This window comes from Triturus cristatus, chromosome 4_1, assembly GCF_964204655.1.
Source record: "Triturus cristatus chromosome 4_1, aTriCri1.1, whole genome shotgun sequence".
Lineage (NCBI taxonomy): Eukaryota > Metazoa > Chordata > Amphibia > Caudata > Salamandridae > Triturus > Triturus cristatus.
This window is the reverse complement of record NC_140585.1, coordinates 955,456,890-955,483,237: the sequence shown is the minus strand read 5'-3', so window position 1 is coordinate 955,483,237 and position 26,348 is coordinate 955,456,890. Positions and strand designations below refer to the sequence as shown.

Genomic DNA, 26,348 nt, shown 5'->3' with positions numbered 1-26,348 from the left:
CCAGCTTCCTCAAGATTGGACTCAACTGACCTACCACCCCCCAACCAGGTGGGGTTAAACTTTGTACAGGGTTCCCTTCCTCTGAGGGCAACAAACGGGGACGACCTTGTGATGATGTTGGGTGACGTGTGGTAGGCCTATAAGCAATGACTATAAGGATGACTCAACTTCTTGACCATTGACCACAGCTAGTTGCATGTGTTCTTTGATAAGCCTATTGGCTCTTTCGACAAGGCCGTTTGCCTTAGGGCAATACAGTGCTGTTCTTTCGTGTTTGATATTTAGATTTGTTAGAAAGTCCTGCAAAGGTTGGGACGTAAACTGTACCCCGTTGTCAGTGACGAGGGTAGATGGATTACCTTCTCTTGAAAATACGTCCTTGAGGAATTCTAATACAACATTCGTGTTGACCCCATGGACGACTTGTGTGAGATGTAATCAACCAGCACCAACATGAACCTTCTGTGCATCCCTAAATTTTGCATTGGCCCAATTATGTCCATGGCCAGTTTGCTCCATGGTTTGAGGGGTACCTCTACCGGGGACAATGGGGCTCTGTGAGTAGTCCTGGATTTGCCACTTTTGGCACAGCTGTGATAGTCCTTTACCATTTGTTCAAATATGGAGTCCATCTTGGGAAACCAGAAGTTGACTCTAACCCTGTTCTTTGTCGCGCTCCGCCCCAGGTGTCCTTCGTTGGCTAGTTACACAATCCTCTTTCTCAACCCTTCAGGAGGTACACTTTTATTGTTGGGAAAAGCCTTCCCTCCTAAGGTGCTCAATTCAAACCTGACCTCCCAAAAGTCTCTGACTTCCTCATCAACCTCACTGCATTTGCTGGGCTACCATTCCACCACCATTTCCTTTAATTTAAACAGCCCTTTATCTTCATCCATTCCTTTACTTCACTCTTCTTCTATTAATGCAGGATCGGTTAAGGCTAGAATGGGACTGTCAAGAATTTCTTCACCCGGTTCATACTGTAATGGAGAACGGGACAAGAAGTCTGCAATTTTCTTTTTATCCCCTGGAACATACTCCACCCTAAATCAGAAATGTTCAAGTCCTTAGATCCATTTGCAAATATAGGGTGTGCCATGTTCCATACCTTTGACCGTGAACATGAAGGTAAGTGGCTCGTGGTCTGTACGGATACTGAAATTCACCCCATAGGATGAGCTTAAAGTGTTTCACCACCCAGTAACACGCTAGGGCCTCCTTGTCCACAACTGAGTAGTTGCTTTCGATTTGGATTGGCATCGTGAGGCAAAAGCAATGATTTTTTCCTCGCTGCCTTCTTTCTGTGAGAGGGTCGCTCCCAAACCTTTGTTAGAGGCATCTGAGGTTAGAATGTTTTTTTTTCTATTGTCAAACGTGCCCAACGCTGGAGAATTGATGATTTAGTCTTTCAATGCATCAACAGTGCACTTGTGTTTCTCATGCCACTCAAACTCCTTGTTTTTTAAAAAAAAGTTAACGTAAATGTCCACATTTTTCTGAGAAGTTCTTGATGTATTTAGCCATATACTCTAGTAGCCCTAAGAGTGATTTCAACTCCTCCTTGCTCTTGGGATACGCAGCTTCTCTCACCGCCTTCAACAATTTGTTTTTTAGTCTAAAACCGTTTTCCGAAATGGAGTGCCCCAGGTATTCCACTGACGCCACTCTGATCTGGCATTTGGATTTCTGTACCGTCAAACCTGCATCCAACAGCCTTTTAAAAACATCTCTGAGGGTCTGGTCATGAGCCTCGGCGATCTGTCCGTACACAAGGATGTCGTCTTGGAAACACATGGTGTTGCTTACGTCTCTCAAGACTTGTTGCATTATCTTTTGGAAGATCGCCGCGGCCAAAGCCAAACCGAATGGTATTCTTTGGAACATGTACGCTCCTTGTGGGGTGATGAAGGCTGGGAGTGGTCTAGAGTCGGGGTGAAGATCTACCTGGTGGTAGGCCATGGAGAGGTCTATAACACTAAAGATCTTAGCTGGTCCCATGGTGCTGAGCATTTCATTTATATTGGGGAGAGGGTGTCTCTCAACCCAGATGGTTTCATTGAGGTTGCGCAAGTCTACGCATAAACGGATACAGTCCCCACTGGCCTTAGATGCAATCACAATTGGGGCTAACCATTCTGATGTGTCGATGGGTTGGATGACGCCCATTTTGCACAATCTCTCCAACACCTTTTCTAAAGATTCCTTTATTAAATAAGGTACTGGGCAAAGTTTGTGTACGGTTGGTCTAGCATTCTCCTTAAGTTCAATGTTATGTTGGAACTCATGGAGAAGACCATGATTTTCTGAAAACAACCTTGGGAACTCCTCACATATACTTGCGTTTGTGTTTCATCTAGGACAAGCACATATTCATGCGTATTGGGATTAAGGATTATGCCCAACTCTTTCTGATGTTGCCATCCCAATAAGTTAGACCCTGTGTAAACAATGTACACCTTCCCCTCCGTATTCCTACCTTTGAATTCAATGTGCATTTTTCTCATTCCCATGAGTGATACGGGTTGTTTGGTATAACCCGTGGGAGAAATATCAGGCTTATCTAGGAATACATCTCCATCAACATTCATGTTTACAAAATCTGCATGGTTCAACAAAGTGAATGGAGAGCAAGAATCAGCATACACGGTGACAACTTTCTTATTAAGCATAACATCACATTTAGGATAGTCGATATTTATACTTCCCACTGTGTCTTTTACCTGTTAGACAAACTTTCTTTCATTAGGATAGGCATAACTAACTTCCTTTATAGAACCTCCTTCTTTTCCCCCACCCTCTCTGTTGTTGGGGTCACCTTCTCTATACACTCTAGCAAAATGCCCCCTACAATTGCAATTCTTGCATGTCACATTTCTAGCTGGACACTGTGTATTATTAGCTAGGTGGTTGCTGCTGCCACATCTGTAACATCTGTTTCCTCTCATGAAGGTGTATTTTGTTCTGTATAATTTCCTTCCCTTTGACTTACAGACCTCCTTTTCATCTACACACTCCTTTACTTTGGAAACCAATTAAGTAGGGGATTCTTTGACGCACTTGGCCGTATGTTCTACAGATTGGGCAATGGTTACTACCTCCCTGAGTGAAGGAGTTTTGGGCAATAATTTTTCTTGTATGCGCAAATTATTGGTGCAGCGTCCCAGCTGGTCCCTTATAAGGGAATCAGTTAGGTTTCCAAAGTCACATAATTGACTAAGGCCTCCTAGGGTCGCGATGTAGTTGCTGACAGACTCCATTTTCCTTTGTGATCTGCAGAAGAATCTATGACGCTCCAACACCACGTTTACCTTGTCTCCGAAATGAATTTCTGATTTGGCCATAGTGCTAGCAAAAATGTCCATTGCTCCCTCTTCCCCTTCTCCATTGTTTTCTGGATCTGGCAAGGTTTCGGAGATTTTCAGACCATATACCCCTAAATTATGTAGTAAAATGTGTTGTTTACGTAAAGGAGAGAATCGTTCACCCCCAATGACAATAAGATTCAAAAAGTTTGACCCAGTCTTTCCAATTTATTTTGGGTTCTCCATTCTCATTAAGGAATGATGGAGGTTGACTCATGCTCGCTGTGGCCATCATAATGCACAGCACAAAAGATAGGGGGCTGAAAGCAAAGGAGCTACAATCAAGTAGGTATATGTCAATGAACACCCCAAAAACTACACTAGGGATGTGGACAGAATAAGGCGAGGAACATAAACAGGTAACAGTACTATGTAGATGTCCGTAGGTTATTTAAAACTGTTGAGTTGCACGCAAAGGAAATTACCAAAAATCCAGAGATATCAGAGCACTGCAGCATTAAAGTAGGACAAAGCAGGGCATACATTACGTGTGATCCTCCTCATGTGCCCACACTCCTCTGTAAGTAATGAAAATAACACGTCTCTTGGTTGGAATAGGTAAATGCTGCTTAGCACTGAGCCTGGCATGTAGGATTATAGAGGGCAGAACCTGTACTCCAATACACCAGCGGCAAAAAGTAGTTGAAGCAATCACCTAGCTGAAAAATTACAAACAAACTGAAACTTCCAAAAGGACTTTACAGAGTAGGTTCCTGGAAACCCCGAGCGCTTAATATATGCGGAGGACAAAGTAGAGCAAAAACAAAAGGAAAACCTCCTCAGGTGCTAGCCTCTCCACACCCAAAATGATTAGTCTCACCTTCCTTGACTAGAACGGGCTTACGTTTAAGTGAAAGACGAGGCAGATCATAATGAAGGGATCCTCCTCAGCTGCTCACGCCTCACCACAAATGTAAATGAAAAGTCTCACCTTAGGAAGAGTGAAAGCAGCAACTCTCACCGTGACCGGCAAAAGATAGTCAGTGCCGGAACACTGTGGCACCCTCGAGGAATCTAGAGATCACCGTTGTCAGACTCCTGTAGCGCGCCTGCGCTGAGGAAGATACGCTTCTCCGTTCAATTTCAACTTCATGACAGAACCGGCTTGGGGCATAAATTACTGCGCTGATGTAGAAACACTCCTCCAATAATTATAACTTCCTGAGATAAGTGGCTGTACCTCACACATGCGCGAGGCTGGAAACGACAACTAAATTAAGTCGCTGAGTGCACAGGAAATGCCGGAGGCACCTCAGCTTCTCCTTGCAGTCAGCACGCCACAACTTACGAGGTACTCCTCTTCGCTGGCTTGGGAACAATCTTTCGTAGGACATGGAAGGTGAAGTCACGTGCCAAACAGTGAATAGCTGCTACTGGAGAAACCACCTCAGCAACTTGATCCGACGCCTTTTTCCGGACACTACACAATTTCCTCTGTGGTGCCACACCAACCTGTAGTTGTCGAATCTCAATAGACTACGCTGGTTCAGTCAACAATCCGCCGCAGTGTGACTATACTGCAACAGCAGGACGCAGGAAGGCTATCGAATGACACCATGAGACGACGACACCTGACAGCACGTCACAGGTGCAGCTTTAACAGTGAAGTAATGCGTGATGAAGAACAAATACGATTCCGCTGGCATCAAATCAGCCTCACGTGGAGCGAGCACACAAAGGGGAGATGGCCAAAACTGCCCCTTTTGCAGTAAATCGTCACCAGTATTGTAAGGTCAAAATGACTGCAACGAGGTAAGGTCTTTAAGAACTCTTTATTAGCCATCCACTCTCCGAACCAACTGTGGACTCCCAACATTCTAAGGTAGGCTCCCAAGTGAGAATCCACAAGGGAACAATTGCAGGGGTGGAGGGCACATACCAAGACCAGGAAGAGATTATAACAAGTAGCTTAAACAAAAATGGCCTGCTTCACAAATGTAAACCTAGACATTTGGTCTAAACTTATGCCAAACGTTTACGTTTACTATTTTGGGATTTCCCAAAGGACATTTAGTATTACTATCTTTATGTCCACACTTGGGGTGGAGATCCAGCACGAGTGCAGACATAAAGATAGTAATCGTAAATGCCCTTGGTAAATCCCAAAGTTGTAAACGTAGACGATTGGTCCATCATTTATTTTATTGTTATAACCATAATTTATTTATGTTTCTGTCTGCCCAGTGCTTTATTATTAAGTGTCACACAGAATGAGTTAGATATACGCTGATAAATAGTTTGTATCAAATCAGATAGGATGCTTACTTATTTCAAAATCGGAGAAGCTTATTTGTGGAGCAGAGACTGTTTAACCCCTTTGCTGCTAGGCCTTTTCCCCTCCTGTGCTAAGCCTTTTTTGGGCTATTTGGGGTAGTGCGCGCTTAGGCCCCTGTAACTTTTTGACCACATTAGGTATCCACGCCAAATTTGCGTCCTTTTCTTCCAACATCATGGGGATTCTAAAGATAACCAGGGAATGTGGACTCTCTTAGAGGGTTCCCAGAAATTAGTCAAAATACAGCAACATTTTGTTTTTTTTGTGAAAAATGGGAAAAATGGGCTGCAAATGAAAGCGTCTGGGTTTTTCTCTGCAATTGTTATCAAAAAAGGGTTTGTGGGGCTGAAATCACCATTTCTCCAGCTTTTAGGGAATGACAGAATTTTGTCAGAAAACCAACATTTTTTACACAGTTTTGGCATTTTTCTGGGACATACCCTATTTTTGCTATTTTTTGTGCTTTCAACCTCCTTCCAGTTAATGGTAGAAATGGGTACAAAAACAATAATGGATCCTGGAAAGCTATACATTTTTGAAAAGTAGACAAAATTCTGAATTCAGCAAGGGGTCCTTTGTGTAGATCCATCAAGGTTTCTTTATAGAAACTACCAGTTAAATATAGGAAAAATTAAAAATTAGTTGAAAAAAGCAGCCTTTTGTGTCAACGTTTTTACCTGTAACTTCTTCTAATTATGACCTCTCTTTGAAAGCAATGTACCGTTACATCCGCTGGACCTTCCTGGTTGTGGGGATATATAGGACTTGTAGGTTCACCAAGAGCCCAATGAACCCAGAGTAAAAAACTGAGCAGCATTTTGTAATGGTTTTTTATTATGTTCCGGGTATATAGCAATTATTGTGGGAAAATGTATACATGGAAAAATCGGTATGAAAGACACCGATGTATTTCTGAAATGGGAACAAATTACAGAGTTTAGAAACAGTGCATATTTGCACATTTCCGAAATTGGTAATACTCATACTAGCATGAGAATTATTGGTCATTTTTCAAAATGACTTTTTTTTTTACACAATGTCTTTCATTTGGAAGGGAGAAATGCATCAAAAAACAATAGGTAATAACAGTTGCTTTACAAATCTGAATTACCCTAAGTCTCCCGATAAAAATGGTATCTCATTTGTGTGGGTAGGCATAGTGCCCACGACAGGAAATGGCTCAAAACATAACGTGAACACACCACATTTTCACAATGAAAATTTACACATTTTTTGCGAAGAGTCTAGCTGTAGTTTTTGAACCCTAGCTCTGCCGGCACCTAGGGAAACCTAGCAAACCTATACATTTTTGAAAACTAGACACACAGGGGAATCCAGGATGGGGTGACTTGAGTGCCTCCTACCAGGGTTTGTTACCCAGAATCCCTTGCAAACCTAAAAAATTGTCAAAAAAAACACATTTTCCCCACATTTCTGTGATGGAAAGATCTGGAATCTGCGTGGATCCACAAATTTCCACCCACCCCGCGTTCCCCAAAGTCCTACGAAAAAAATGATACCTCACTTGTGCGGGTCGGCCTAGTGCCCGCGACAGGAAACGGCGCAAAACGCAACATGGTCACACCTCAATTTTGCAGTGAAAAATGACCCTTTTTTGGCAAAGTGCCTAGCTGTAGTTTTTGAACCCTAGCTCTGCCAGCACCTAGGGAAACCTAGCAAACCTATACATTTTTGAAAACTAGACACCCAGTGGAATCCAGGATGGGGTGACTTGAGTGCCTCCCACCAGGGTCTGTTACCCAGAATCCCTTGCAAACCTAAAAAATTGTCAAAAAAACACATTTTCCCCACATTTCTGTGATGGAAAGTTCTGGAATCTGCGTGGATCCACAAATTTCCACCCACCCCGCGTTCCCCAAAGTCCTACGAGAAAAATGGTACCTCACTTGTGCGGGTCGGCCTAGTGCCCGCGACAGGAAACGGCGCAAAACGCAACGTGGTCACACCTCAATTTTGCAGTGCAAAATGACCCTTTTTTGGCAAAGTGACTAGCTGTAGTTTTTTAACCCTAGCTCTGCCAGCACGTAGGGAAACCTGCCAAACCCACACATTTCTGAAAACTAGACACCCGGCGGCTTCCAGGGAGGTATGGCTTGCGTGGATCCCCCAACGTTTCCTTACCCAGAATCCCCTGCAAACCTCAATTTTAGCTGAAAAAATCACTTTTTTCACACATTTCGGTGTGGGAAAGTTGTGGCATCACTGGGCTCACACAAATTTACCACCACCCAGCGTTCCCCCAGGTCTCCCGGTATAAATGGTGCCTCACTTGTGTGGGAGGCCCAAGTACCCGCGGCAGGCAAGGGCTCAAAACGTCCTGTCGCGGGTACTTGGGCCTCCCACACAAGTGAGGCACCATTTTTACCGGGAGACCTGGGGGAACGCTGGGTGGTGGTAAATTTGTGTGAGCCTGGTGATGCCACAACTTTCCCACACAGAAATGTGTGGAAAAAGTGATTTTTTCAGCTAAAATTGAGGTTTGCAAGGGATTCTGGGTAAGGAAATGTTGGGGGATCCACGCAAGCCATTCCTCCCTGGAAGCCCCCGGGTGTCTAGTTTTCAGAAATGTATGGGTTTGGTAGGTTTCCCTAGATGGCCGCCGAGCACCGGGCCAAAAACCAAAGTGACCCCCCTTGCAAAACCAGGTGGTTTTGCGATAGGCCATTTTGATGTCGCCTCACTACGTTTTGGGCCCTTGCCTGTCGCGGGTACTTGGGCCTCCCACACAAGTGAGGCACCATTTTTACCGGAGGACCTGGGGGAACGCTGGGTGGTGGTAAATTTGTGTGAGCCCGGTGATGCCACAACTTTCCCACACAGAAATGTGTGAAAAAAGTGATTTTTTTCAGCTAAAATTGAGGTTTGCAGGGGATTCTGGGTAAGGAAACGTTGGGGGATCCACGCAAGCCATAGCTCCCTGGAAGCCCCCGGGTGTCTAGTTTTCAGAAATGTATGGGTTTGGTAGGTTTCCCTAGATGGCCGCCGAGCACCGGGCCAAAAACCCAAGTGACCCCCCTTGCAAACCCAGATTGTTTAAGACATAATTAATTGTTTGTTTCTACAGCGTGAGAAATTTCGAACAATATTGCAATGAAAATGTGACAGACATTTTGAGTTTTGCAGGACATTGGGGATAAAATAACTTTTTGAATTCACAAGAGAGACATCACCATGAACTCCCATGGGTTTACGACAACATCTACAGTTGGTGGGTTATTCTTACATGGAAAGTACACCTTGGCAGAGAAACTAAAAAGACAAAGATTCCTGCACAACCATCTATTCCTCAAACACACACACATACTGGTTGGATTTGGCACGAGGGCGAGTCATGGTTCAGTATATTAAATTTTATTAACTAGAGATTTCACAAAAATGAAATGCACTGTCAATAATTAAATGCACAAAAAACCAAACCAATGACTCGCAGCTCGTGAGCTGTAAAGCCACGGCAAGGCACCAACCGCTTTACAGGCCATTCACACACCTTTCATACGTGATACACACAAGACCATTCACACCACCAGGCACAAAAACAACACATTACAAAATTCACAAAAAGGGACAAGGTACACCCTGCTTCAGAAAGGCAAATATTACTGCACAACCATCTAATCCTCAAACACACACACACACATACTGGTTGGATTTGGCACAAGGGTGAGTGATGGTTCAGTATATACAATTGTATTAGCAAGTGATTTCACAAAAATGAAATGCACTGTTAATAATTGAAAGGGCGAGAAACTGAACCATTGACTCACAGCTCGTGAGCTGTAAAGCCACGACAAGGCACCAACCTCTTTACAGGCCATTCATACACCTTTCACACGTGTGAGACATACAAAACCATTCACACCGCCAGCCGCGGGCCCATCACATAACAAAACTCACACCAGCACACAGCGCCATTCAAGGGCCCATCACTTTCACACGCCCACATTCCTGACAAAGCAACTACACAAGCTGATGGATTGCGTGGAGTGGCACTCAGCTAGCAGTGTGTGTAGTGACCAGCAGCAAGTCACTACTCACACACAGCCAGCAGAGCGCCAGTCCACGCACACCGCTAGCCGAGTGCCAGTCCATGCACACCGCTACCCAAACACCAGTCAACGCACACTGCTAGCCAAGCGCCAGTCCAGGCACACCGCCAGCCATTCGCCAGTCCAGGCACACTGCCAGCCAAGCGCCAGCCACGCACACCGCCAGCCAAGCGCCAGTCCACGCACACCGCCAGCCAAGTACCAGTCCACGCACACCGCCAGCCAAGCACCATTCCATGCACACCACCAGCCAAGTGCCAGTCCACACACACCAACAGCCAATCGCCAGCCTACACACACCGCCATCACATTTAGGATTTTTTTTAGACAAAAATAAAAACACAAGCAAATCGCAAATAGATACAAATCTACAAACACGAAATCAGAAACTAAATACATTGCACTAGCGCCAACCTTGAAACAGAATCAAATTTTTCACAGAATACAGACCAGGCAGTTCACTTTACCACTCATGAATGCTCCCAATAATTATTTTGCGTGTGGTACGCTCTAAAACAAGCAGGGACACACAGCTCAGGTTTAGAAGGACAGTCGGGACAGTACATACGAATCTCCTTCCGCGTATCTCTTCGCCAACAGACTCTACATTTGGGAAAGTCTTTTGAGGGTGTGGGAGGAATGTGATCAGGAAAGTGGCGATCTCTCAATCTAGCAACATCCTCCACCACTCCAACTCTAGGAACACTTGCCTGTTCCACTACAACAAGGCTGCCTATTACAGACTCCTGAAACTTAGTAAAAGTCATATTTGACTCAGGGCAAGAATCCTGGAACACAACAAAAGCATTAAAGGTTGCCAAGTGGAAACGATGGATAGCCAACTTCTTGTACCCAATGTAAGCCTTACGAAGAGCAGCGTAAGGTTCCAACCTCTGATCTACTCTTTCAACACCACCCATGTGCCTATTATAGTCTAAAATGCACACAGGTTTGCGCGCTTCAGCGACCTGACCCCAAACAGTCACAGGTGCAGTGCTTTCATCATGGATGGTAGTCAGCATGTAGACATCTCTCCTGTCTGAAAACTTCACAGCAAGAAGCTCCTCGCAACGCAACGCACTGCACTGTCCCCGCACAAGCATTTGACAAACAAGTTCTTTTGGGAAACCTTTACGGTTAGAGCGGATTGTGCCACAAGCAACAGTGCCCACTTTGGCCAATTCCCTGAACAACCGCACACCAGTGTAGAAGTTATCTACATATAAATGGTGGCCTTTGTTAAAAAATCCTCTACCAAGTTCCCAAACAATTTTCTCAGTCACTCCAAAAGTGGACGGACAACCAGGGGGGTTAATCCTGGATTCCTTACCAGTGTACACCCTGAAATTAGAGACATATCCAGTCACACAGCATATACAGCTTAATTCCATAGCGTGCCCTCTTACTAGGAATGTATTGCCTAAAAACCAAGCGGCCCTTGAACAACACCAAAGACTCATCCACTGCAATTTCTTTCCCAGGAGCATAGATCTCAGAAAATCGATCAACAAAGTGATCAAGGACAGGCCGAATCTTAAAAAGACGGTCACACTCAGGGTGATCTCGTGGCAACGCTAAACCATTATCAACAAAATGCATCATCCGAAGCAGAAGCAAATACCTGTCATGTCTCATGACTGACGGAAAAATAGCAGTTGCCATTAAGGGACTAGTAGACCAATATGAAGACATTGATGGCTTCCTTAGCAAGCTCATCAAAAAAGTTAAACCCAAGAACTTCTTCATCTCTTCAAGATTTGTGGGAGTCCACCGGGTAGCTCCAGAGTGTGGCTTAAGACTGGCACTGTTGTCCCTCAAAAACTGTTTGGCATACAAATTAGTCTGCTCAACAATCTCTGCCAAAAACACATCGTCCATAAACAACTGAAAAAAATGTATCGGCAAAAGCTTTTCAGTATTCACTCTACACCCTGGAACACCAGTAAAGTCTGGCAATGCCGGCTGCACCATGACAGGGGCAACCCAGAGGTCATCACTTTCAAAGGGAAGCCTTGCAGCCCCAGCCTGCAGCCCAGATGCCTCTTGCCGCACTACACCAACGAGAAGCCTTGCAGCCACAGGCTGCAGCCCAGATGCCTCTTGCCGCACTACACCAATGGGAATCCTTGCAGCCCCAGGCTGCATCCCAGATGCCTCTTGCCGCACTATCGGCACATAAGTCTCCTCCTCTAACACAGGCACTTCATCCGCACTAAGAGTATCTTCATCATCCAATGACTCCATATGGAGAGAAAACTCACTGCCAGAATCGTCCCCTGCCTCCTCTGCCTCAGATGCAGAGTCAGTCTCTGAACCATGGTCAGAGGAAGACTCTAAAAGCAAACCAACAACCTGCTGAGCAGTAATCCTGCGGCTAGCCATTATACTTACTAAGAAAGAAGACTGCACAAACAAGTCAACAACAACCAACAATGTGCAAAATAAGTAAGTAAAGAAATGTGTACCTTTATCACAAAGATCTATATACTCAAAACTATAGAATTCACTTACAAGAGACAGCTACACTCACCAGAACCTACTCTGCAGTGACACAGCAAAAACCAACGATATCCCACTAGAAAGAAGAAAAAAAAACAAATTACTCACAAGACCACAAAATACACATCGAGCACAAATGCAAACAGTTTTTGACACTCAAAAACCAAACATACTGCTATTTTTACACCATTTGCAAAAAAAAATTCATGCAGAGAAATCAAACTCATTTACATTGTACAAAAAAAGTCTCTTACCAAACTACACAAACAGCAGAACCCCCAGTAACGAAACCGCAAACTGGAAAGAGCAAAAGCCTACACCTAGAACAAAAAAGTAAAAAAAGCATTACAATTGCAATTCACAAAATATAACAATAAACATTATAACATGCTATGTTACTACCCAAGTGGTCAATCGGGTTGTGTGCCAGGTGGGGCAGAAAACAGTAGGAAAAAAAAAACAGGCTAAACTGTCCCGGCGGGGGGGGGGGGGGGGCGGAGAATACATATTATTTAAAAAATTGCCCCCTGGAAGCGACCCTTGCCCAACTCTTCCGCTGCCATCCCCCTCTGTGGGGGGAAGATCGATGCCCCAGGGGGGGAGCGCCAGCGCTTCCCCCAGGGGCTGTGCTCATGACGGAGCGGTTCCGTCATAAGCATAGCCCAACCGATGCTCATGACGGAACCGCTCCGTCATGAGCATCGAAGGGGTTAAGTGGTCAGCAATAGGTGCTCCAGTTGCCTTGTTGAGAGAATGGAGCAGCACAGAACGGCATGGGATACTAATGCACAGTAAGGCCCTGGGTAATCACAATAAAATGGAGACGGTCCTCAGTGCAGTTGTGGAATGATGGGCTGTCTGTACATGACATTCTGTGTGTGATACATGTTCCTGCCATAGTGCAGTTAGCTGCATGGAGATCTAAGGGTGGCTAGTTAGGGTTTCAGGAGTTGAAGTGATGCCGGATTTGCATGTGTGAAGCATTGCAGTAGAAGGGCTCTGTGTATGTGTAGGGGCCATGCGGTGAGGACAGTAGAAGTAATCCTAAACATAATAAAGGGATAACCAAAGGTATAATTTGCTTGCCTGAGAGTTTGTCACAGTCGTTGACGCGAAGCCCCCTGTTTAGAATGATGCTGAACTGATGACTTGACTGTGAGATGAGATGCAGATATCAATAGAAATAGCGATAGCGATTGTATGCAGAGGAGGCAGCAACTAGAAGCAAGAATACCCACAGATGGTATTTAGGGGCAATGGAGGTGTGGAAAGAGGTTGCTCACTGAATGCAAATAGATGAAGAAACATATAAGTAAATGTGTGCTGAGGACAGGCTAGTAATTACTCACAAATCCTTGTACAGGGTGCGCTCAGGTATAGAATGAGGCAATTCCCTAGTTACACGTAGGTGCTGGAAACAGACCAATAGCAATTCAGCTAGCTGTACCCCGTATCAGATTAAAGCAGATCACGGAGGCTCTTAGGTAGGAGGACTGATAACCGATCAATATACAGGCTCTACCGTTGTGTGGAGTGCCAGATCACTAGGGTGCATATGACACAGGGGATTCTCACAGATATCTGGGAAGAGTCTGGTGTCAGAAGAGCAGGCAATACACAGGCTGCTGTGCAAAGAGGTCCTTGAGGATGTATAAATTAAAGCTTAGCAGTAGGACTGCCAACATCATTTGCTTTACCTTTGGTGAGTAGGTGGGCCAGGGATCCTTGCCTATGTTTCTCCTGACCTAAACATGGTAAGACAGGTAAAACACCACAGGAAGTTTCGCTCTGATACTTTTGGATTTCATTCTGGCACTTGTGAAGGAGGAAAAAGAAGGACTGGCAGACCTCTACTTTTAGGTACGTATCTTGGGGTGTTATTCACTATGTTGTGTACTGCAGAGCTCAAAGACAGCAAGAAGTTGACTTTGCATAAATAATAATCTAATTATTGGCTGTTAGGAGTTCATTGTTCTGCAAAATAAATTGATGTTATGACTGAATCTTGGCATTTATTTAGCAGCCTTTGAGCAAGTATGTTCATTTTGTCTTTTAGTCGCCCTGGCCTCGCACTGCTACAGAAAGGCTGTTGATTGAAATGTTTGTGGGGAGTGCTGCCCACTTCCTGGCAATCCTAGAGGCTCTGTCCCGCAGCAACGTTCGAGAGCTTCTGCCCATCTCACCTGTTCCTGATGAACCTGAGATCCAAGATGTGAATGCAGAGCTACTTTTTGCTGGAAGTGATATCCTCTTGGGTAATTAATTTCATAAAAGGGAACATGTGATTGCTGTGTCCTCATCACAATGACAGCTCTGCCTTTGTATACATTGGTAAAAGAACACCTGATGGTACAGGTCTAAATCTCCTTTATAGGTCAGGGTTTTGACAGCGCAGTTGTCAAGTTGAACTGTTTATAACAACACCCATATAATTTGGCTTTTAGTCCAGTCCACCCCTTTCTACCATCAGCTTACTTCGACCCGCTTCATTTAGACATTGTCTTGGCACTTTGTCAATCACATCTTGGCTCAGCCTTGTGGAGTATTCGTCTCTCACCTAAAGCTATTAGCTGTTTGAATGCGTGCTTGCATTGAACTACATGAGCTACTTTACATTTGTAGTCCTCTCTGTGCACTCCTGCTGGTACTTCCATGCATCTCGCTCTGTTGCCCCCAAATGTCTATCCTTCCCCTGTGCACTGCTCATCACCCTCCTCCTGGCCTCCACTCTCTTGTGTTTCCCCGTCCCTTCCTTCCCTCTTTCCCCATTTGCTTATCATAGCCATCCCTTCTTTACCAGTGTTCTCAATATGACCCCTTCCACCCGCTTGTATTCTTCCACCCTCCTGTGTGGTCCTCCTCACCACCCCACTCTCTTGATTCCTCCTTCCCCAACTCCTCTTTATCATGTGCTTCTGATGGATACATCTGCCAGTGGATTCCTCACCTTGTGAGTATCCCCTGCACCAGCATTCCACAGAATTTTTTCCCCAGCTCTCCACGCCGACGTGGACGTCATAATACCATGGCCTCGCTCGCGACTCCGTATGACGTCACCGGAGCCATAAGAGAGCCACGTCGGCGTGATGACGTCAGTTCCCTTTTTTCCGCGCCGTCGACGCGTAACAGTTTTCCAGCACTCTCCTGTTACTTTGTAGTCTCCTTGTGAGTTACTGTTTCTGGATTAATCATGTCTTCATCGAGGAAGTCAGGATTCAAGCCGTGTAGGGAATGTGGGGGTCACATGTCCATCAGTGACCCCCATGAAGACTGTTTATGGTGTCTTTCGTCGGACCATGACGTGGAGGACTGTTCCTGTTGCAGGAAAATGAATCCTAAGGCACTATAAGAGAGAGAAGCTAAGCTTTTCATGGCTAAGGCGTAGAAGGAGGGCAGAGGTAAGAAAAGAGACAAGTCGAAGCCGGAGTCGTCGACTTCGCACTCCTCGAAGTCGAGAAGACACAAGAAGAAGAGGAAGCATAGCTCTCGGTGCCGATTGTCGAAGAGTAAGGCTTCGAGGTCGCCGTCGCCTCGATGTCGAAGTTAGGACTTCGTCTCTCCTTCGCCTTCCCCCTTCTCCTCGTGTTTCTCCGGTGCAGTCTCCGGCGCCGGTGGATTCTCCTGCTCCCGACGCCGAGCCAGAGCAGGCTGTTGATCTTTCGCCAGTGCCAGAAGGTGAGGATTCTGCGGCTCCGGCTCCAGCTACTCCTCGGCCGGATTCAGGTTCGAACCGTTACCCGCATTTCCCGACTCCGGGTGCGGATCGGACGCATTTCCTTAATGCTATGTATGGTGTTTTCCAAAGAGCAGCCTTCCCATCCGGTGCACCTTCAGGTCCCGTGGGTCCAATGGCGTTCAGTTTGGGCGTGCCGCAACACTATGCTCAGGCACCTTTTATGCCCTTCTTGCCGATGGCTCCATCATGGCAGTTCCCGGCGCCATCTGGAGAGCTTTCCTCCCGGCCTCGACTGGATCGCATGCCTTCATCGGAGCTTCCCTCGACGCCGGTCGCCGACTCCAGCAGCACCGCGTCTGACGCCGCCGACTCCTCCGGCGCCGCCGACTCCACGTTCGGCACCGCCGACGCCGTGTCCTCAGATCCGCTCTCGAAGAGAGGCTCAGAGGATTATAGAGGAAGACCAATATCGGGCAGAGGAAGTGGAGGAAGGTGAAGTGGGTGACTCCACTGATGAATTTGAGGGCATTCAGGAGGCAAGTGGATGGAACACTACTCCTGAATGGGAGCATTCTTCTTCCAGGTCTTCTCCTCCTCAAGAGTTGGCTCCTTACCATTTGGTTATCAGGAAGGCTGCGAAGTTGTTGGACTTACAGTTGCCTTCTGCGGAATACAAGCCAAACCTTTTGACTGAAGTCCTTCATTCACCTTCTTCCATTGTTGAGCCTTTGTTGCTCTTTAATGAGGCTATCATGGAGCCTGTTATGGACGTTTGGCGCAAGCCACTTTCTTCACCTGCGGTTTCCAGAACTGTGGCGAAGAGATATAGAGTGGCTCCGGGGGATCCAAGCTTCCTTTCCTCGCACCCTTCTCCAGAGAGTCTTGTAGTGCAGGCATCCTGTTCGAAACAATCTTCAGGTGCTTTTCCACAGGCTCCAGCTGACAGGGACTCAAAGAAGATCGAGCAGTCGGCTAAAAAGTTCTTCTCTTCTGGAAGTATGGCGCTTAAATCAGCGAATGCCACTTGCTTATTGGGCCGCTACGTTCATGCTTTGATGGACTCTGTGAAGCAGTTAGCTCCTAAACTGCTTGATGAGGAGAAGGGTTCTTTTATGGAGGTTGTTGCAGACACTCAAGCTGCCACTAGGCAAGTTATTCAGTCGGGCCTAGATATGGCTGATTCCGTGGCCAGAATTATGGGATCTTCCATAGCCACTAGAAGGCAGGCTTGGCTTCGTTCTTCCGGCTTCTCTGCAGATGTTCAGGCCACTTTGGTCGACTTACCCTTTGATGGGGAAAAGCTTTTTGGGGAAAATGCTGATTCCGCCCTACATAGATTCAAGGATAGCAGAGCTACTGCGAAATCTTTAGGTTTGCAGACGCAGTCAAAAGGGTTTGGCTTCAGGAAGTTTAGGGGATTTGGGAGGTCATCCTTTCGTTCCTTCCGTCAACCTCAGCAACAGCAGCAACAGCAGCAGCAAAATCCTCTCTACAGATCCTATAGAGGAAGACAAAGGGGTCGGCGTGGTTCTGGTCGCAATCCCTCCTCCTCTGCTCCCAATGAGGCTACAAGGAAGCAGCCCTAGATCCCCCATCCTGGATCATGTGAGGCCTGTTGGGGGTCGGGTGTCCCACTTTCTGCGAGGTTGGAAATCCGTCATGACGGGCCTTTGGGTTTTAAACCTTGTGGAGAATGGGTACGCCCTTCCCTTTTGGGAATTTCCACCCCCTTACCCTCCTTGCCAAGGTTTTTGCTCAGAGGACCATCTGCTTCTTCTGCAAAAGGAGGTTCTTGCATTGCTTCAAAAAGGTGCAATAGAGGTGGTTCCGGAGTAGGAAAGGAGTCAGGGATGCTACTCCCGGTATTTCCTGATTCCCAAAAAGAACGGCAGATTGCGTCCGTTCCTGGACCTCAGAGTCTTGAATTTTTACCTGAAGCAGGAGAAATTCAAGATGCTAACCCTTGCACAGGTACTTCAAGCGTTGCAGCAAGAAGACTGGATGGTGTTGATCGACTTGCAGGATGCGCATTTCCACATCCCAATCCTGAAGTCGCACAGGAAGTATCTCCGTTTTACGGTTGGGTCGCAACACTACCAGTTTGCGGTTCTCCCGTTTGGTCTTACTACTGCACCTCGAGTCTTCACCAAGGTGATGGCGGTGGTGGCTGCCCATCTCAGGAGGTCGGGGATTCCGGTTTTCCCCTACCTGGACGACTGGCTTCTGAAAGCAGAGTCCCCAGGGATGGCGCAACATCATCTGCAGGTTACATCTCAGCTGTTATTCAACTTGGGTTTTTCGATCAATGTGCCCAAATCTTACCTGGTGCCCTCTCAGCGCAACCTGTTCATAGGGGCGGTACTGGACACTACTGTGTGTCGAGCATTTCCTCCTCCACAAAGAATTCTTGACATTCAGAAGATGATCCCATTATTCCACAATGGAGCGGTTGTTCCAGTTCTGAAGGTCCTTCGCCTGCTCGGTCTGTTCGCCTCCTGCATTCTGTTGGTCAACCATACACGCTGGCACATGAGGGCGCTCCAGTGGTGTCTCTGCAGGCAGTGGTATCAGCACAACGGAGATCTTAGGGAGTCAATCAGGATTTCCAGAGAAGCTGCAGCGGATCTATCTTGGTGGAGCGTGGAGGGCAACCTGTCTCAAGGAAAACCCTTTCATCTTCCTCCGACGGTGGCCACAGTGATAACGGATGCCTCCACCCTTGGGTGGGGTGCTCATCTGGGGGATCTGGAGATCAAGGGTCTTTGGTCTCCAGAGGAAAGATTGTCTCATATCAATCTTCTAGAATTGCTGGCGATATGTTTGGTGCTCAAGGCCTTTCTCCCTCCCCTTCGCGGTCAGTCGGTACAAGTCCTGACGGATAACACTACTGCGATGTGGTATGTCAACAAGCAGGGAGGAGTAGGGTCGTTCCGTCTCTGCAGAGAGGCGTTGCGACTCTGGTCCTGGGCTCAGGACCATCGGATTTGCTTGATGGTGAATCATCTGGCCGGGCTGCTGAACGTACGTGCGTACCGTCTCAGTCGGTAGTTTTCCGCTGACCACGAGTGGAAGCTTCATCCAGAGGTAGTTCAGCATGTCTTCCGGACGTTGGGGACTCCTCGGGTGGACCTGTTTGCCACTTTCGAGAATGCGCATTGCCCGTCATTCTGCAGTCTCCAGTTTCCGATGCAGGGGGCGTTAGGGGATGAGTTTCAGTTGAGTTGGGGTTCACAACTCCTTTACGCGTTTCCTCCCATACCCTTGATTCCTTGGGTTCTGAGGAAGATTCGCCAAGACCGGGCCCAAGTTATATTGATTGCCCCGGATTGGCCAAGAAGAGTGTGGTACACAGATCTACTTCACCTTTCATCGCACACTTCGCTCCATCTCCCTCTCAGGGCAGACCTCTTCTCGCAGTCGCAGGGGCAGGTTCTACACCCCCACCTCCAGAGCCTGCACCTTCATGCCTGGAGATTGAACGGGGCAACCTGAGTTCCTTCTCCCTCCCACCTGATGTGGTGGATGTTATTTTATCGGCCAGGCGACACTCCACCAAGTCTATTTACTCCTACAGGTGGTCAAAATTTGTTAAATGGTGTGGAGAAAGATCCATTCACCCTTTAAGAGCCCATCTTTCTAATGTGCTTCAGTTTGCTCTTTCCTTGGCTCAGCAAGGTTGTGCTGTGGCCACAGTTAAGGGCTATTTATCAGCCTTATCGGCTTTTCTGTGACTTCCAGATCAGCCGTCGTTATTTAAATCTATTGTATTAAGATTTATCAAAGGTCTCACTAACAGTTTTCCACCTACTCCCTTTGTGATGCCACAATGGGACCTTAATCTTGTCTTAACTTTTTTGATGGGGTCCCCTTTTGAGCCCCTTCATAGCTGTCCTTTGAGACTGTTGTCCTTTAAAACGGTCTTTCTTGTAGCCATAACCTCGGCAAGGAGGGTGAGTGAGCTTCAAGCTCTTAGTTCGAAACCCCCGTTTTTATCCTTACATGCTGAAAGGATGGTCCTCAGGACCAGGGCTGCTTTCCTTCCTAAGGTAGTTACTCCCTTTCATCTGGGGCAGTCCATTACTTTCCCTGTGTTTTACCCTCCCCCTCACCCTTCCAAGGAGGAAGAGAGACTCCACTGATTGGACCCTAAAAGAGCTGTGAGCTTTTATTTGGACAGAACAAAAGACTTTCGTTTGAATGATCAGCTCTTCGTGGGCTATGTTGGACACTCTAAAGGCAAAGCTGTTCACAAGTGCACTCTGTCCAGGTGGATCATCCTAACCATCAAGATCTGCTACGCCCTGGCTGGTAAGGTTCCTCCTGAGGGTATTAGAGCTCATTCAAATAGGGCTAAGTCTTCTACCTCTGCTTTGGCCAGGGGTGTTCCAGTTGCAGATATTTGTAAGGCCATGACTTGGACCTCTCTCCATACTTTCGCAAAGCATTATTGCTTAGACTCTGAGATGAGGAGGGAGGGCCATTTTGCACGCTCTGTCTTGCAGGACTTTTTGGTATAAGAAGGTGGACACCCTCCTCCGGGAGTGGGACTGCTGTGGGAATCTATTCACAAGGTGAGGAATCCACTGGCAGATGTATCCATCAGAATAACAATTTACTTACCTTCGGTAACACTTTTTCTGGTGGATACAGTATCTGCCTGTGGATTCCTCACTGGCCCACCCGCCTCCCCGTTGTCCACCTTTGTATACCTTAAAGGATGCTTTGTTTGACATGTTGTTTTATATTGCATCTTCTATCTTTCTGGTACACTTATAGGAAATGCTTATGTTATTCAGCTTTCCTTTTTGTGTATGTACTATGTATATTTGTTCGAATGTTGTATACTATGTATACTTTGATTCTGTTGTCAGTCCACCTGTTCGCCGCGAAGGCACGGAAAAAATGGGTGGAACTGACGTCATCACGCCGACGTGGCTCTCTTATGGCTCTGGTGACGTCATACGGAGTCGCGAGCGGAGCCGTGGTATTATGACGTCCACGTCGGCGTGGAGAGCTGGGGAAAAAATTCCGTGGAATGCTGGCACAGGGGATATTCACAAGGTGAGGAATCCACAGGCAGATACTGTATCCACCAGAAAAAGCGTTACCAAAGGTAAGTATCTTATTCTTCTCGTCAATCCATGCAAGCCAGAAATCAGCCACCCTCTTGTGTGCCTCCCACTCCCTCTCTCTTTACCTGGCACGTCCTTTCCTCATGTAGGCTCTTCATTAGAACCGCTGGAGCTGTGATCTTTTTTTACCCTTCTGCTTTCCAGAAACAGAAGGCAACCAATCCAATTACAGAAACCGGAGATCTGATTTGTTTAAAGATTTAAGAGAAAATAGTGCATAGAAGCACAAAGTACCAATTATGGTCATTGATCATGGTAGATCAGGACCGAGGTACAATATAATGCTTACCATCGGTTGGATACATCAAGTAGATTGGTCCCTCTAGGGCCTGGATGTGGGTAAGTTCCAATATGAAATGGGACTTTATATTTGTTTGAAGAAAAATTCTTCTCTGCGTGGGACAAACCTGAAATTCAGTATGATGCCATGGAACTGACATTCATATATGTTTTGCCATTGGTCCCCTTGAAGCTCTGGAGCAAAAGTTTTAAACAAGTTCCCAATTTTCTTTTGGTTCCCAATTAAACACTGGCGTACACTTCCATGGCATCCCATGACCTCAGGGAGAGCACTTAGAGACTCTCGAGGTGTCAGAGTGCAGCAGCAAAGTCCATTCGCCACTGGTCAGCTGGCATTCTTCACAGAAATGTCCTATTTTCACCTGATCTATGTTTCTGGAGTCACACAGAGTTTTAGCCTTCTGATTCTTGGATCTCATTCTATTCTTGGATTTCAATTGGAAGAGGTTCCATCCTTCTTAGCTCCTTCTCACAGGTCATTGCTACCAAGGGCAGCAGTTCCTGTCATCCTTTTCACAAGCCCAGCAGTGTTCTAATGTGGTGCCACATTTATTTCCTGGCTGTAGCTAGTGGGTGAAGATGACTCTCTAACCATTGGAGTAAATGTTCCCGGGCCAACCCTACCCATATTTTCAGTAGTTCCTGTTTGCCTTACTGCAAATAGGCACAAACTGCCATGTAGAAAAAGAGAGGGAGGTCCCCTTTTCGTCCAATCAGGGACAGGGGATAGTACTTGAAACAAAAAAGTCCCTAAACACAGTTCAGTACTGTTATGGTGTGACACAGTCTATTCAGAATTGCTGGTGGTCAAATATTCAGAAACAAACGGAACCAATAATGCTAACAATGTCCAGAAAAAACATTACACATGAGGATTAATAAAATTGTAAAAAATTTGCAATAACAAATCATATATAAAAAGGCAAAATGTATTCAATGCAATACCATTGTATACATATATCATAAAAACATTTCATTTACAGATATATGTGGTTGTGAAAAACAGTTGTCGACGCAGCGTTTCGGTATTTGGTTAACACCTTCTTCAGGACAGTTTTTCTTATCATGCAAGGCATTCACAGTGCATGTATGTACACTGGAGCCACCGTGGAGATATATATGTTTGGTGTACTATTAAATTTTTTTGATGTAGCCAGCACTGCTGGCGTGATTGGATGGCTGAGCTTTAAGCTGATGTGTATTCATAGGAGTACGTTAAGCCCAGTCGTAGGGTCATAAACTTCCGCCTGGTTTGGCCTTTCAATTAACCACCTGCTTGATTCTGGGAGGCCACACAGAATCAAGCAGGTGGTTAATTGAAAGGCCAAACCAGGCGGAAGTTTATGACCCTACGACTGGGCTTAACGTACTCCTATGAATACACATCAGCTTAAAGCTCAGCCATCCAATCACGCCAGCAGTGCTGGCTACATCAAATAAATGTAATAGTACACCAAACATATATATCTCCACGGTGGCTCCAGTGTACATACATGCACTGTGAATACCTTGCATGATAAGAAAAACTGTCCTGAAGAAGGTGTTAATCAAATACCGAAACGCTGCGTCGACAACTGTTTTTCACAACCACATATATTTTTAAATGAAATGTTTTTATGATATATGTATACAATGGTATTGCATTGAATACATTTTGCCTTTTTATATATGATTTGTTATTGCAATTTTTTTTTAATTTTCTTAATCCTCATGTGTAATGTGTTTTTCTTGACATTGTTAGCATTATTGGTTCCGTTTGTTTCTCAATATTTGACCACCAGCAATTTTGAATAGACTGTGTCACACCATAACAGTACTGAACTGTGTTTAGGGACTTTTTTGTTTCAAACAAACTGCCATGTGCCAGGGCACTTTCAGAATGGCACATGCTTTCGGCCTCCCTAGACATGGACTCTGAGGGCTGTGGGTGTGTTTGTGAGTAGGATAGGGATATCACCCATGTCCTGCCATAACTAACACTAAGATCCAGTCTGAAGCAAGCATTATACCCACCGCAAAAGTCTGGTAGGGCAAACTCAATGTCCTTCAACAACAATTGTCTTGGCATCATGTCCCCTCCCTTTAAAGTGTGCCCCAAGTGTTCTAAGTGGCGCATCAGATCTTACAAACAGGATTGGACACTGTGTTGTCACAAGATGCACACAGTCCCCACCCTGCATATTCTTAAGAGTTCAGAGAAGTCATCTCTGCCCATTCACGTCAGCCTAATGTTTGCTCCTGGGAGGCATTTTACACCTCTTCTTTGGCTAAGCACAGGCTGAAAGTAGCTGGAGAATTAATGCAAGTTAGCCTCTAGGAAGGGAAACGGTACTGTTCTAAAAGTTACTTTTCCCAAAAATCTGACTTCCCCATTGAATTGAATTACTTTCTAATAGCTATTGATAATAGTGTTTTTTTTCCATCTGGTCCCATTCCTGAAATACAGTATTAGTATTTTAACCTGTACTCTGCGTTTCTGCACAGGACTGCTAGGCCTGCCACAGTGAAAATAGCTTTAGGGCATTGTTATTGTAGGGACATGGTAACATTAATTATCTGTATGTTCCACTTTTTTTTTAAATTAAATTATATAACATAACAATACAGATCTGCGTTTGTTACTGCACAATACAATTTCTTTACAGTCACTTAGTCAAACAATCTTACTTCGATACAGCTATATTCTCACACGATTACATGTATCTGTCCGAATCGCTATCGTGTTCTGGGGGGAACAAATGTCTCCTCTATGCATGTTCCGCTTTCCCCACACCCTAGCCCATTTGCGAGGGCATTTACTATTTACAAAAGTGGCCTTCTCTGCCACCATGGCCATATCAATGTCTCTATACCACCGTAGTATTGTTGGCATTATTCCCGCTCCCCATTTCTGCGCTATGTTCCTTTTGGCTATCATCATGCCAGTTGTGGCCCAAAGGCGTTCTGCATGGTTAAGGCCTGTCGTGCCCCAGACATTAAGAAGACAACACTGAGGCTCGAGTGGAACCTGTTTCCCGGTGACTTCTACAATTGTGCCTACCACTTCCTCCCAGTAGGGCATACGTTTTGGGCATTCCCATAAGGTGTGATAATACGTGCCTACATCCCCGCAGAGGCGCAAACAACTAGGTTCAGGAGCCCTCCCCATCTTGTGTAGTACCGTCCGTGTGTAGTAGGTCCTATGCAGTATTTTGAACTGCACCAGACGCAGTCTAGAGGAAATTGCCACCTCTTTAGGAGAGGCGAGTGCCTCGCGCCAGTCGGGATCATCCATATCTCCCACTTCGGACTGCCAGAGTTCCCTGAGTTGGAGGAGTGGGTCCGGTCGATTGTTGATGATTTTTTTTATATGTCAATGAAGTCGCTTTTTTATGGAGGTGGTCGGTGAGTAATCGGTCCTCTAAGGGGGAAGCTACCGGAAGCGTCGCCTCCGCAGGGAGTGCTGTTTAGATTGCATGTTTGATTTGGGCATATCGGAACCTTTCGCCTGGAGCCATAGAGTACTGTTCTTGCAGGTGAGTGAAGCTGACTACTTTCCCATTTTGCCAGAGCCCCCCCAGTCGGGAAAGGCCGATCAAATCCCAACTGTGGAATCCTTTACTATTGCCCAGTGTTCCAAGTTTGCGTGCGTCCCACAATGGTGTATGTTTCGTAAGTTTGTCAGTCCAGCCCAAGTGCCTGTTTACTGTGTGCCAGATGTGGACGGTATGTGACGCCGGGCCGACAAGGTCACGGGCTTTCTGGGTATTATACAGCGCTCTATTAAAACCACCTTTTCCTAGAGTCATTCTGTCGAGGTGGTAAGCTGGGTCCGAATCTGGCACGTGAAGCCATTGATTAATGACTGTAAGTTGCGAGGCCCAATATTAGGCCTTGATATCTGGAATGGCTATCCCGCCGGCATACCAACTCCTCAGCATTTTCGTCGCTGCCACTCTCGCCGGCTTGCCGTCCCAGAGGAGAGCCGCTACCTCCGCGTTTACTGCTCTAAAATATGAATCCGGGACAGGATAAGGGGTATTGTGTAGGGCATATAGAAATCTGGGCAAGGCCATCATTTTAAAGAGAGCTGCCCTACCTAGAATGGAGAGTGGTAATGTCTTCCAATGCCGAATGTCAGTTGTTGCAGGGGGGCTTGTAAATTAAGTGTTAAGAATGTGTCGCGGTCTGAGGTTATATATATTCCAATATGTTCCACTTTTAAATACCATGCTCTCTACCTAGAGGGCTATTAGGCTTGTGAGTGGTGAATTACTAACATTTAAAAGGGATCTTTTTACCTGTTAAAAAGAGTTATTTTAGTAGGTCGCACTGCAGGTTAGTCACTGCAGCAGTCAGGCTACAATGGTAGACCTGAAGCCATTTTTACCTTTGTCACACTAGCGGATGGCACAATAAGTGCTGCAGTCCACGGGTGACATTTAACTTTTCATGCCATGGGTGTATTTCTGCACCATATACTATAGACTTATAGTAAAAGTAAATAAGACATTGAAGGATTAGCCAATTTCTACATGTTTTAGTGGTCATAGTACATACACTGGGCACTAGACAGCAGTGCCCCAGTGTGCAGAGTCTAAAAACAGTAATCAGATTTAGCAAAAATGGGGGTGACCATGCAAAAATGGGCATTTTATCAAACATGGTAATTTATAACCTTTTTAGGGTACCTCTGATGGGTATCCGAGGTAATTACAGAAGCCCCCTTACTCTAGCAATACTTTCCAGCACTGGCAGTCCATTCATTATTTGCCCAGTCTCCCTTATTTAAATCTATTTTACTGCCATTTGTTTGTGCTACTGAAACTGATATTCCACATGCTTGCATTTCGCTATTCTTCCAGGCCACTCACATCTACATATACTCCTTTCAATCCTTAATTTTTCTAGTATATTTGAAATGGGCATCCTACTACTTAGGACCACGATGAGAACCAACACTATAGAGGCATTCAGGGAAAGCTCATATGTTATTAATTTCCCTTTTACTACCTCTCTCCAGTCAGTTATGTCGCCTCAGTCTGCATACTCGGTTTA

General features: G+C 45.9%; 1 protein-coding gene across 1 annotated transcript in view; it reads left to right on the top strand.

Annotated features, from left to right (window-relative positions):
• Positions 1-26,348, top strand: part of CFAP54 (cilia and flagella associated protein 54) — a 2,172,274-nt gene that overhangs the window by 152,137 nt on the left and 1,993,789 nt on the right. Inside the window, exon 9 of the mRNA XM_085653834.1 lies at positions 14,260-14,458. Within this exon, the coding sequence (XP_085509960.1) occupies positions 14,260-14,458 (199 nt within the window). The remainder of the gene's footprint in view (positions 1-14,259; positions 14,459-26,348) is intronic.